The 14,638-nt window shown below is 33.9% G+C and overlaps 1 protein-coding gene across 1 annotated transcript in view; it reads right to left on the bottom strand.

Annotated features, from left to right (window-relative positions):
* Nucleotides 1–14,638, bottom strand: part of LOC148954358 (uncharacterized) — an 89,500-nt gene that overhangs the window by 11,358 nt on the left and 63,504 nt on the right. The window contains 4 exon segments of the mRNA XM_089086305.1: nt 4,852–5,043; nt 5,583–5,773; nt 7,477–7,648; nt 11,116–11,277. Of these exon segments, the coding sequence (XP_088942431.1) occupies nt 4,852–5,043; nt 5,583–5,773; nt 7,477–7,648; nt 11,116–11,277 (717 nt within the window).

Genomic DNA, 14,638 nt, shown 5'->3' with positions numbered 1-14,638 from the left:
TATACATATATATATATACATATATATATATATATATATATATATATATATATATATATATATATATATATATATATATATATATATATATATATATATATAACCTTTTTTCTTTACACATGTATGCAGATAAAGTAATAATATTAAGTAAAGGTCAGCTTCTAAAGCAAACGTCTCCTTAGGCTCCCTAGCATTCAAGGGCTATGAAACTTAGATTCTCAAAGGAGAAGAAAAAAGACCAAGCTTAATAAGTTGGGACGTTCGATTGATTGTGCTTATGTGATATTATTCAACTATACGATATATTATACTATTATGTGATGTTCGACTTATTAATTTTCACAAATATTAAAAATATTATCAAAGAAAAGAACCTGGCAACGAGTAATAATATCGCACAAAATCGCAAGGAAAGCAAATAAATAAAAGAAATTCTTTCCAGAATAGCAGGTAAAAGGAGTAAAATGAAGAAGGAAAAGAAGGAGGGCTTAAGGAAGAAGAAGAAAAAAAAATCACCAAGTCCAGTAAGATCAATATAATTATATATATTTGTGGAAATAATATTCAATTCAATTTATTTATAACCTGTCAAAAAAAAAAGGGCGCAAGTCCCCTAAATGACAGAATACATAAGAGAAAAAAAAGATAAAAGACAAATAAAACTTATACACTGAACAAAAATATGTAGTTTTTACAATCATAATAATCATAGACATAATCACAAATCATATATCATAATCACAAGATAAGAAATAAATCAAAAGACATAAAAAAAGAGGACCAATCATGATTTAGTTTACTGGTGGAAGATTTAAAATCTTTCATTCTTTTATCAATAATTGTCGAAGGGAAAATGAGCTTGAATTTTTGAGACAAAAAAGAGTAACTAGTCCCAGAGGACATACTTAAAAGAAATTTAGCAAATTTAAAATATATCTAATTAAAAAGTTTTTTCTTGAAGAAGAAAAGCGGTTCCGAATAGGGGAAAGCGCAAGAAAATGTGGCAGAGTTAGACAATTATAAAATTTAGAAGGGTCGGAAAGACAAAGGTGTGTAACCTTAGAGAGAAGTCACGCATAAACAATCCTTGTCTTTTTTTCATGATTTTGAATGGCAAGCTTAATAGTTTCCTTAATTGAATTTCCAATGGGTATTCCCAGGTAAATAAGGCTTTTAGAGAGGGGGATTCAAGTTTCAGTAATTTGGAGGGATTTATCAGACTACCCTTTGAGGTTGAAACCGACAGCTACAGTTTTATCCACATAAAACTTAAAACAAGCTGCTGATATTCTAGTTTTAACTTCGGGAAAGTGCTCTCCCAACCAGAGAAAGTGCGACTCAGATTTAGGATATCATCAACAAACGTAAGTAAAGAGACGTCTAAACCCCCGTAAATACAGGTGAAGTCAATAGAACTTAGAGCTGGAATGACTGAATTATTAAAAAGCGCGGGGGAAGTGAGACCTCCTTGTCTGACGCCCTTTAGCACACTAAAAGTCTCTGACCTGCGTTTCATTTTGGCACGAAGATGCTTATACATGTTATAACTGAGAAGTCACCCCTCTTTTTAGAGTTTCTACCAAAATCTGGGCAAAAATACACAAATCAAATGCTCTGGCTATGTCCCGTTCACATAGAACAATAGAATCCCCAGAACCTTCCACAACTACAAGAACTGTAAAAGGGGAAAAAAGAGCATGGTCACGAATAAGTTCTTTCTGAAAACGAAACTAATGCGCTGGCATAGAGCACTCTTGGGAAATATCTCTAAGAATAATGGACTCAAATATTTTAAAAGTGGTGCTTGAGATCGTTATAGGCCGATATGATCGACAATCATCGAGATCGTTTTCCCCTTTTTTCGGTATAGCCGTAATCTGACCACTAGTTTTTTTTTTTTTTTTTTTTTTTTTTTTTTTTTTTTTATGGTGATACCCATGCTGGTGTCCGTTTGGCTCTTCCGTTCCCTCCCCTTTTTATATAATCTCTTTTAAACCTTTTTAACATTATTTTTATCTCAATTTTTTTTTTTTTTGGTTTTGTTTTAATTTGTGCCTTTTTAACTTTCTTACATTTGACACTTTTTGTTAGACTAATGAATGGCTTTGCCTTTCTGATATTGTTGTTTTTGGCATTGTTTAGCCAGTTCTTTATTTGTTGTGCTATTTATGTCTTTTTTTATTATATGACCCCGAAATGCGAATTCGGCCCTTCGGGGCTTGTGACAGCCATTTTTTGAAATAAATATCTTATCTTATCTTATCAATACAAAACTGTTGAGGCACAATACCAGAAGAAGTAGACATTTGAAGAAGTAACGAAAGGTACTGCAACAAAAGACTACTACAATGCTCAAAGTGTTTAGCAGATATAAAATCAACACCGGTAGAAGATTTTTTCTTAATTTTTTTTAGATTAAACCCAATATCGGACGGCGTCACTATAAAAGCAGAACGAATAGAATTAACAAGCAAACGGTCAAGCTCTTTTTCATATTTACTTTCTGCAACAAGGTCAGGAGACGAAAACTCAAATTTATAATAATCAATCCAGCTTTTTTCTGGAATACTACCGACAGAAGTCCGGTCACTGCGTTTAAAAGTTTTCCAGAAAAGAAAAGGATCACTAGCTATCTTATCAACATTTTTTTGAATCAACATTATTTTGTGGTCTTTAAGGGCTCTTGTGAACTTTCTTTTTGTCTTCAGACACAATTCGCTTATTATACCGGAGTGCGGTTTATCGGATTCGTTCCAGATTCAGAGCCACAATTTAACTGCTTTACAAGCTGCAACAAGACTTTGATTTTTAGACCAGTCGGTGATTTCTGTCTTTTTGCGACCTCGTCTAGATGGGACAGCACACTTTTCTGCGCATCGAAGCGCGTGGTTGATTTCTGCAAGATAAATCGTAAGCTGTATTTCGATCTCGAACTCACTAATATAAGACCTGTATTCTGAACTAAGCAGGTGAAAAGGAACTTTAATTTTGCGAGTAACGTGTCACACTCGGACATGAATAACTGACGATCAACGTGACTCCGTTCTTGAACATAAAACCACTTTTCCTCATGCGGGGTTTTGCTTCAAACATTGCACTCAATTGTCGCACAAAAAGATCAGCGGTCAAAGTAGTAGCCTTCACAAAGTAAAGTGGCTTGTTTGATCGAAAAGGAAGAAACAACATGATCGAGGTTTGAAGTTGAAGCTGGGGCCAACATAGGTATAGGATTCATTTTTGTCAAGAAATGAATACAAAGGAGGAATGGAGCTCCAAAGGAGCTGACTTCTGGGGAGCGTTTTATCAGTCAAATCACAGTTAAAGTAACCTATTAATATCGAGCGAGTGACTGCGGATTTTACGTTTTTCTTGATCAGCTTACACAGTTTCTCGCAAGCCCCATAAACTTCCGCTCGGATTTCTCATTACGATAGCTTGTTGGTAGGTAAAAATTTATTATGAACGTGTTCAGATATGAAACTGCAAGAATATGATCCCCTGCTTTAATCAATTTACAGGGTAAGCGATTCAGAATAGCGAGGCCGCCGGAAGGGCGATTACAAGCTGCTGTTATTTTTGCCGGAGAGAAAAACACTGTGCAATCCGACGAGATTTTAATCAATTCCCCTTTGTCTGCTGACAAAAATGTTCTAGGAGGCAAATAATATCAAATTCCTTAAGTAGCTGGGTAAAAATACGGATCTTATCAGCAACGTTTCCTTTTATTTTCCATGGCTGAGTGAAATTCGAACGCAGCACTATTTAGAAACTTGTTGTTGTAGAGATTGAGCTACGGGACACTTGCAGCTATAGCAGGGATGATCAGTAGATTTACATAGTGCACATTTTTTCGGTCTAGAACAGGGATCATTTTTAGAACTAGAGTGTCCTTTTTCGCCGCAAACTGAACAAATATATTTTAAACACTCTTTCACTATAAATAAAATAAAGTAATATTAGATCAAAATAGGATCTCAGTGGTGCCACATGAGTTTTAAATCCTGCTAAACCCATCAGAGTACTTATCAGTTTTCCTTACTCTTTCATTCAGATTGTCCAAAGAAATTGTATTTTGGCACAATTTTGACTAGTGAAAATGAGGAAATTAGGAGGCAATTTAAATGTAATACAGATTTTGGACCAATTCTTAACCTGAAGAGATACCTTACCTGAATTCATATTATTAAGTATTTACTTTTCTATGGGTTTTTTTTCAGGGACATTAACATAACACGCCTATTAGCCCTTACAAGACTTTATTGACATAAGGTCTCATAAAAAATCATATTAATGTAAGCGAACACTTCCACCCCCCTTGAACAGCAACAAATATATTGATTTATTTTCACACATTTAAACAGAGGAGTGAACAGGAGGCGGGGTTTTCACTAAATTAATCTGCAAATCCCCTACCCCCTAGAAAAACGTATGCTCAAAATCCACTTTTATATTTTAACCCATCATTCAAACAAAATCCCCAGATCCCACCCTAGGGACCAGCACAGTGTGTGCCTATGATCCACCTTGAGCTTGTCTGAGAATTCGAAAATCAACAATAATTCTCTGAAGGAGGTTAGCTAAATTCCCAACACAAACGAAGACTTTACAGGTCAACCCTTTGAATATTATTTCGCACTCCCTCAAACAAAAATTCCACTCCCTCAAACAAAGAATTTTCCAGAAAACATACCTTTATAAATGCAGACTACCATATAAGGTAATTGTATAGGAGTCCCTTAAAAGTCACCCCACTAATCATATATTATCCCAAAGGGTACGTGCTCCTATGATCTGAAACCTGTGTTATTCAATTACTTACTCGACTTGCAAAGACTTGCATAACTTACTCACCTGTAGAGCTTCTTTTTTCCGTCTTTTCTCTATACTTGAATCAGAGCTGCCACCACTCGCAGAAGAAGCATCCAACGAGAAATGGGAAACATTAGCACCGGCACCCAACGACTTTCGTTTTCTTGTATTGTGAGCAGGTGGCGTCAATAAAGAAAGATTTTCTGTGGCAGCAGTTAAATCAGGAACATCACTCTAGAGAAGTGAAAAGAAACATATACATATAGAATCATTCAGCTATATTTTTCAAAATCCATTTGCAAAAGGAGAGAGAGAGAGAGAGAGAGAGAGAGAGAGAGAGAGAGAGTGAGAGAGAGAGAGAGAGAGAGAGAGAGAGAGAGAGAGAGAGAGAGAGAGAGAGAGAGAGAGAGAGCCTAGAAGCAATGCACAATTAATATAAGAGAAAAGAATAATGGAAAGAAATAAAAGACAAAAACCAAATGTAGAAAATTACGAACTCACAAAGGAAGAAGGAGAGACATGTAAAAAGGAAGGTGAGACATGGAGTAAGATACAAACAAAATATTATTTCTATATTACTTATCTATAATTATATAAATAATTTATTCATTTATATATTTGTCTATGTATTACTTTTCTATATCTATCTATATTTTCAATTATTTATCTACATATTTCTATATCATTTCTATATAGATAAGTATTATTTAACTATTTCGTCTCCAACTTCACAAAAGAAGAAGGAAGGAGATGGAATAAAAACGAGAACTTACTCTGAGGCCTTCATAACCAAATTCCACAGGGTATGCAGACCTCAAATGCTGGGGATAGAGGGAATTTCGTCGATGTAGCTCTGACATTCGCCCCTTTATATCGTCGACTACACATCGTCCAGCCTTCAAGTCCGCAAGCGATGCGTTCGTGAAAAATTCTCCATCCTCCTCATCACAGTTGAACATTTTACCTGTAAATATTTATGATTATTTACAGGGGTGTGAAAACACGGAAAAAAAAATGCACTTTTAGGCAATAGCTTGTGCGCTGGTACGGCCCCTTAAACCAAAATTAAGCTACCAATGGTCAACGGGTTGTGGATACCTGGTGACCAATTCGTGTGGGTATAGATCTGGAAAAAAAAACTCATTGTTAACCGGGCAAATTTTTTTGTCCTTTTGGAATATTGGTACTTCTTTCTGGGGAGGACCAAATAATTCAATCAAGATTACCTGGTAATAATGGTAATATGGTAAATTGGTATATATGGTAATAATGTACCACAGGCGGTGCTTTTTTGTATATGCCATAGGTATGTTATTGTAGACTATGGTACGCATTTGTCCTGACAAATTGTGACAATCGTTACAAGCAAAAAGGGCGAATTAACTTCCATATTAGTACTTTTGGGATAATATTGTAAATCTGAGCATGGATAGCAGCCCTGGCTTCAATCTTTTATTAGGTTGCAGCTACTGCTGCAACCATGATATAAGGCGGTCAATAAGAATGACAACATGAAACAAAACATAAACATGAGATTAACACTACAATTAGGCCTTCATCAAAGCAAAGAGACAAAAGAAGTCAATAGTAGATTGACTTCTTTTGATTATTTACATTTACGAGGATGTTCCATCAAAAAAAGTAATTCTACTATACAAGTATCAATAGTTCAAAACGAGACAGTAGACCCTCTCGTATTTACGATAGCCCTGAATATGACATTTAAAACGAACAAAAATCAAATAAAAAGGTCTTTTCAAACAAAGTTAATAAAAACATTAAAACTTACAACTAATAAAGATTATCCTGTATATGAGGGGGGAGCCGGTTCATTCCCTAAAACTCCACTCTTAATGTTATAGTTTGACTACCTTTACGAGGATGTTCCTCCCGAAAAAGTATACTATACAAGGCTCAACACGAGACGAAGTCACAATTGTGACGTCATGATAACAAATGAGCAAGGGCCGAAATTTGCGAGGGTCAAAGATCCGAGCAATGAAAGATAGTCTCTAGCTATATTTACAGAGGCTGGCGGCCTAAGCGACCTGAAGGACTGACTCTGTTTCTAGCTTATATGATATTGGCCTCTAAGAGAAAGGCGTGATGTAACGTCGATACCTGTTTTTTACATGCGCAGGAATGAATTCACTTCTAACTCACGACCTCTGCCGTATTGAGCCCTCTAGCTCCTCCCCTTGTCAGCTCGAAAATATAAATACGGAGAAACGTATTTTGTCCAGTAATCGACACAATAATGTGATCCATCGAAACCTGAATCCATTTTAATTCCAAGTATAATTTCCTATAATTGTTATTATAATTCGCTTGTTTTGACTAGTTTGCCAACACCCCCGCCCCCCTCTATGATTGACAATCGTCGTGTGTGCATATGCTGATGAGACAACGAGTAATTACGGAACGATTCCCATTGGTAGCTGGATTTCCTTTCGGAATGATCTACCTGGTGGCATTTGTCCTGCAAACTCCTCTGTTCAGTCCTTCAAAAGAAAAGGTACAACATACACTTACAACCTCGAAGTGAAACGAGGTAGCAGAACAGCACCTTGATAAAACCTTGATAAAAAAAAAACATTTCATTATTACAGGCACATGGGTTTATAAGATACAGACAAAAACAATAAAAGAAGTAAAAATAAAACTTACCGGTGCCAGAAGGAACCACTTTACTTGATCCTAAAGACTCGGCAGAAGAAACGGAGGAAAGTGACTCTCGCTTTGACGACACAGATGCAGATGAAATGGGCTTTTTGAATACTTTGCTTGTTGCAATCGAGTGACGTCCCTCAATTATCAAATCAGCCAGAGTTGATTGGAGCTGGAGCAAAAAAACAAAACCAAGAAGGAAAATAAATACATGAAATTTTCAAAGAAAAGTCCTAGTCAGGTTTTAAATCCAAGGCCTAACTTACAGGAACCTAGAAAAATACAGAACACAAAATAACAGAAAAATTTGAGACTCTAGGTTTTATTCTTTTTTTTTAGGAGAGAGTAGGAGGTTCTATAAAGATTTTTATAGATCGATCGCATTGCTTCTAGGTAAACACTTGGCTTATAGGGGAGGGCTTGGGGCACCCCCCTAATGCGTCCCTGATTATCATGCTTGTCTCATATGGAAAAATCCTGGAGGATAATATCAAATTTATTTCCAACCTGATGCTGCGATCTTGAATATTGAATATTTCATAAATCTGCAATCAAAATAATTATGTTGACACGTCTTACAATAAATCATCAAACAACTGAAACAATGAAAATATTGTAAACTGGCAACTAGCACCATATTCTTCTGTAAATTTTCATGGTTGTTTGCTGGTCATCAGAACAAGAAAATGGACTAATATTTATATGGCATTAATCACATATAAGCCAGTATAACTACAATATTTGTGATACCTGAATAAGGGGGCGGGAGAGAAGAGTACCAAGCCAGGTGGTAGAGTACAAGAGGCAAATGTGTATTAGAGCAAGTACAATTATCTTAGAACGCATCTTTAAAACATGTTATTGTTGAAATAAATTCAATTAAAATGCTTTAGATTACAGATCGTGGTGCATCGTCATTAGACATTGGGATCCTTTAAGTAGGGAAAGTTGTTTTTGACACACAATAAGAGGAAACAGTGGCCATGGGAGGAGGGCTAGTTGCCCATCAATCTTTTTGGTCACTTAAAAAAGAGCACTAGAACTTTTGATTTCCTTTCAAATGAGTCCTCTCAAGATCTTCCATGACCATTGGTTCGATACAATAACCCATAAAAAAAGAAAAAGAACACGCATCTGTAATTTCTCTTCCCGCAAAAATCTTTCTTCAGTTAAGATTTTAAGTTCTTTCTTCGCTTAATGATTTCTTAGAAAGTCACAGTGAATATTTTATACGAGTTCACTAGTGGCTCGTAAATGTATGCTGTTGTGTAGTATGTACTATACAAAAGCACTTCTAATGGAAGCACTTCTAAAGCACGTCTAATGGAAGCATTGAAGAGTACGAGCATATTATGAACTTGAGATACCACACTAATTTTTCTGTTAGTTTTCGCAGCGTCTTATCAAAATTTGTCGGTGAACGTACCCATTAGAAAACAACATCCCCAAAGGAGATAAAATGTTTGCCCAAAAGCCAAATGCCTTTCTGATTTTTTTGCCCTAAATGTAAATGAAAAAAAAAAAAAAAAAAAAAAAAAAACAAAACTTTAATGAAGATTAATTAGCGGGTAACAATTAACATTTACCCTATCTCGTTATAATAACTACAGAAAGAATAGGCGTCCTAGACTGGAACAAGATCGCGCTAAAACTCGAATTGTATTCCAGTTTTCAACGTTCGAGGTTTCAAGACCTCACACCAACAACATTTTATTCTCTCCCTTCTCCAGATTTTTCTGGAGAATTAAGAAAAAAACTTCTCTTAATTCATGACATCTATATTATTGAATTCTTGATTTTATAGTAGGTTTTTACTGTTTTCCTAAAATGATCTCTGAGACCACACTTGCATGACACAACAAGAAAGCGTAGGACAGGGAAGAAAAACGAGGTAAATCTTAGCAAGCGAAAAAATGAAGCCTTTTTTCGTGATTTTATTGTACCTCCCTTCTGATACTATTTGACAAAGTAAAATATCACCAGACCTTGCCCTCAAGTTTATTTTCTTATAATCCAAAAGTCATTAAATATCCACTGAAGGGGCTTATGGGCTTACCCACACTAATATAGAACCAACCGCCAAACTAGCCTATATGAAAAAAAAGTAAATCTTAAAAAAATGGGTCTATGAGCAGTTTGAAGAAGAGGAAGAAGAACAATCAAACAAATATATCAAATATCATGGTCGAAGCGCTAGTTGCAACCTAGTAAAAAACGAACTAGGGCCCAAAGTAACAAAAAAAACAACACATTTTAAAGAAAAACTGGCTAGAGAAAAAAAATTCCAATTTGTAACTGATTCAGGAATGGTAGCTATTTTCTAGATTAGTCTTAATATTAATATGTTATTTTAAAGACCAATTTCTGGGAACTTCGAAAAATAGCCTGAAACCCTCAAAAATGACGTCGAGCCAAAACGAAAAGTACACCATTTAAATCCCAATTACCGAAAACCTTGTACTAAAGACTTTTTTTTTCAAAAACTGCATCTTCGTATACAAGATGATGTCATCACAATAAAGTATCTTTGCTGTGACAAAAGCACGACAAGAAGCACAGAAGTAGAATGTGCTTCTTTTGTATTTCGAATATGTATTTGTATTTCAAATTGTATATATATTTCGAAACCCCTATGACAAAACCCCCAAAGGAGTATATTCTACTTCCGTGATTTTACATGAAGTAGTTATTGTATATATTGGTTTGAACTTTTTTAAAAATTCACTTTTGATATGAGATTCATAGTTGTTTGAATTTTTCCCTCTTTTAACGCTGAGGACGCTTTGTTGTGATACAGGCAAAATATTCGTGTGACTATATACGTAAATACGTACATAACGTGTAGTACGTGCGATAATATGTACTATATCAATACGTGATACAAAGTAAACAGGAGACAATACAACTTTCGTTAAACGAATCTTTTATCTGAAAATTTTCTTTTTCCAAATGTAGAAATCAGATGAACAAATCAAATTAAACAAAAACAGTCTTAAAAAAACAAAAAACAACTAAATATCGATGTATGGTCAAACGACACAAGTTAAACTACAAAGGAAAGAGATATCTCAACCTCACACGCTCTCTTTCGCCCGATAACTTTAGATATGATATTATGATAATACAGAACGCTCAATCTGGGTAAGATTCGGAATCCGAATCGAATCGGAAATAGAACCAATAGGTATAGTTGGAATCATCCCATCTCTAGAAATACAAGTTGGTCAAAATGTTGAACGTTATAGATCAGCAAATAGATGGACACAGTAATAGCAGTGATGGTACACAAGGCCGAAATTTCAAGGGGTGAGGGAATGCTTGCAAGGAGGGGGGAATTAATACTAAAAAAAACTTCAAGGCTCAAATATCCAAATCTTACAGATTACAACAAATGTCCTCCCTCCAGGAGGAGTACAGTAATATCAATATATGATAACAGAAAAGGTGGCGGAGGGTTGGAATTATTAGTATAGTAACTCCTACCTGAGTATCACATAGAGCCCCTCCCGTGTAAGATTGTATAATGGTGGCCTAGAGTTGTTCTTTTCTGGCATTACAGAAGCTGTCAAAAAATGTAGCCTCGTGAAGTTATTACTGATACACAATATGCCATTATTTAACTTCTATAAGAAAACTTACCTCATCATCTTTCGGTTTGGAGGTCACTATTGACATCCTTGCTTCAGAATCTTTTGATTTTTGAATTAAATTAGCATTTTCAGCTTTTAAAAGCAGAATTTCATTTTTATTAGATTCATTTTCTTTCTCAACCTTGTTCAGCTTGTCTCGCAGCTCTACAATCTAAAAAAAAAATAATCAAGATTCACTCATTGGCATGTAATAGTTGAAGTTGGAAGTTCAATCAAAAGGTATTCTATCAGATGAAAAGCCAACATTTAATATCTAGGAAAATATGTGCCAAAAAAAGAGAAATATAGACATTTATATATATATATATATATATATATATATATATATATATATATATATATATATATATATAGTAGTATATATATATATATATATATATATGGATAGATCGTTATTATTGTACAAAGAAAGCGAATATACAAAATCAGAAGTGTAAGAAACATATATATATATATACATTTATATATATATATATATATATATATATATATATATATATATATATATATATATATATATATATATATATATATATATATATATATATATATATATATATATATATACATATAAATATATATATATATATATATATATATATATATATATATATATATATATATATATATATATATATATATATATATATATATATATATATATATATATATATATATATATATATATATATATATATATATATATATATATATATAGGAAAAAATAAGGAAATCGTTATTATTGTACAAAGAAAGCGAATATACAAAATCAGAAGTGTAAGAAACAATAAAAAGGAAAAAAGGTTCAGAAAATCATTAATAAAGACAAATATTTGATGGCGTTCTTTGTACTAAACTATGCCGTAACTTCTGAATTCTTTTCAGATTAGCAAGATACGGATAGAAAATCGGTCTTAATCTTCCGTGGTCGTACCCGTTCCACAAAGTTCAATGATTAGACACAAAAAAAAAAGAAGCAAACATGCAAAATTAGAAGTGAATAAAAACAAAGTTAAAAAAGATAAAAAAAAAAAACAAGGATTGAGGGAAGTATATAATTTCTTGCAGAAATAACGATTTCAAAAAACCTCGAAGATATAAGCACCCCGTATGCCGTACGAACTTTATCCAAGACAACCTAAAAAACGAGCAGATTTTGGTGTCGCAGCCAATAGGGGGAACAAAATAGATTAAAAATAAAGTTTTTTGGACTGTCCCATCACCGAACTTTAAATAATTAACATGGGCATTACTCTTGCGATTAAAAAAACATCAGTCAAAAAGTCTCTCTCGAGGACTGGAGAACTCGCAGGAATTAATATAGTATCGCTGTCTGTTAGACTTGTGTGGCTTTGTTCAAGGTTTAATCTTCAAAATAAAGTACAACTACATATATAAACTTGTCCAGCAGCGAGGACACTCAGATAACAAAATGCCCGGACATACTAAATAAAAGCAAAATTAAAAAAAAAAAAAAAAAAAGCGACTTACCATGTCGGATCCAAGACTAAAAAAACACACAAATAAAACATCTTTAGGTGGGGTATCAGAGAAAACGGACAAAACCAATCATAGGCCAAACCACTAACAAAAAAAAATAAAAAAAATTAACCAATATATTAAAATAAAACGTTGAACCAACTTTTAATAATAATCAAGTAAATTCACCTTCAGACTTTTTTTTTAACAAGGAAAGTGAAAGGCGAACAATTTTTTTATCATCCAATAATAAATAAAATTTAATAAGGCAATTACGTAAACTAATTTTAGCTCGCTCGCATCTGATCAGAGGCTGACGAGGATTAGAACCAAAATGAGTATTATGATGATGGACACGGTTAGTAGGAAGCAGATCGAGATAATATATTATTTAAAGCAGAATATTTTTGAAGAAGCATCGCTACAAAACTATCTAAAATAACTAAAGAACTTGAGAGACAGGCAAGATGTTCAGAAACTTTAGACACTCTTCGCGGGATATGAATCTGGCAGTGACGAGGGAGATGAAACAAACTCTTTTAGAACATGGATTCCCTTATTCTGAAGCCTCTGTAGAGGAGCCAGATGACTAGTGAAGGTGTTCTGGTAAAGAAGGGGGGTACAATACGGTACAATAAGGGTTACAGAACACAATTTATCTGCTTTCATTAGAAAGAGCATTCAAGGAAGGTGTAAAGACCTTTCGAATATCAGGTAGAATTTTATCCACACAGAGTAAAAATGACCAACTTCTATCATTCTTAAACTCTAGGTCACCAAAGCATATATTCACCTTTGGTAATTATATGATAGCCTCTCTATGATGTTCCAGTGCCCCCCTAGCGGCGACGAAAAAAAAGAAGACACATCACTACTTCCCATTGGAAAAACCTATTTTCCTTATTGCTCAAGATGGGAGACAGCAATTCTTCTATATGGGGCTTCTTTAGACTTGGACCAAAAAATAAACATTGTGAAGGGATCAAACAGGGCTTTAGGAATTTTTGTTTTACCCTATGCCCGTGATTCTCAACGTGGGGTTCAAGCCCCACCGGTGGTGCGTCGGAATATTTTGGTAGGTTATGGGTAGAACGTGTACCCTTTGGATGACAACATTTTAGAGCCTTAATTACGAAAAAAAAATCATGTGATTGACGTCATATTGATATGCATTTCAGGAGCCAAAAATGCATGTTAGTATCGTAAAAACGTCATGCATTGTAACAAAGGTGTTTTATACAGATAATATTTTTCTTTAGCATAAGATATGCCTAAAGGAAGACCTAAAAAAAACCCAAGTTAATGGTCTTTTAAGCTTCCTTCAGGTGATTTTGAACAACAACATTTATATATCACAAGCGAGGGGGCATCAGACTTTTAGAGATGCCTAGGTGGGACATGAATTCGGTCGGCAACCGCTGCTTTATGCAATTGTTCATCTATCGCAATAGCGGATTCACAAATTTTGTTTTTGGTCGTTTCCAAATTATGGATTTTTTAGGGCAGTATCACATTTTTGACACTGTTGCCACATTGAACCGTGAAAATAAATAAGCAAAGCTAATGAGTTAAATTTGACAACACATATCGTCCGTAAAAAAATACAACATTAACAACCTGTTGACTCTCAAAGACAACTACAGCTTCAAAGGAAAGCTATACCTTCTGAAATTATTATGGTGTCGGTTTTTTAGCTTATTTTTTATTGATTGCTCACATTTCATTTTTTTTTCAATTTGGTACTCTCTACTCCCAAAAACTGCCTAACTTCACATTTAGCTCTTTTTCATTTAAAATTAAATCGCCTTCTTTTCAACTTTTTAAGAATATAATGGCAGTAAAAGTATATAATAATTTACTAGTATATAATATAAAAGTATAATACTTAATTTAATATTACTCATATAATATAATTATTATTAATATAATAACATATAATATAATAGTAAGCAATATAATAATAAAAATAATAGAATATAATAATAAGTATATAACGGCAGTGTAAGTTTACATTTGACCAATTCGAATAATTT

This window comes from Artemia sp. Qi Xiang Cuo, chromosome 3 (assembly GCF_049724085.1).
Source record: "Artemia sp. Qi Xiang Cuo chromosome 3, ASM4972408v1, whole genome shotgun sequence".
Classification (NCBI taxonomy): domain Eukaryota; kingdom Metazoa; phylum Arthropoda; class Branchiopoda; order Anostraca; family Artemiidae; genus Artemia; species Artemia sp. Qi Xiang Cuo.
This window is presented reverse-complemented; position numbering and strand designations above follow the sequence as displayed.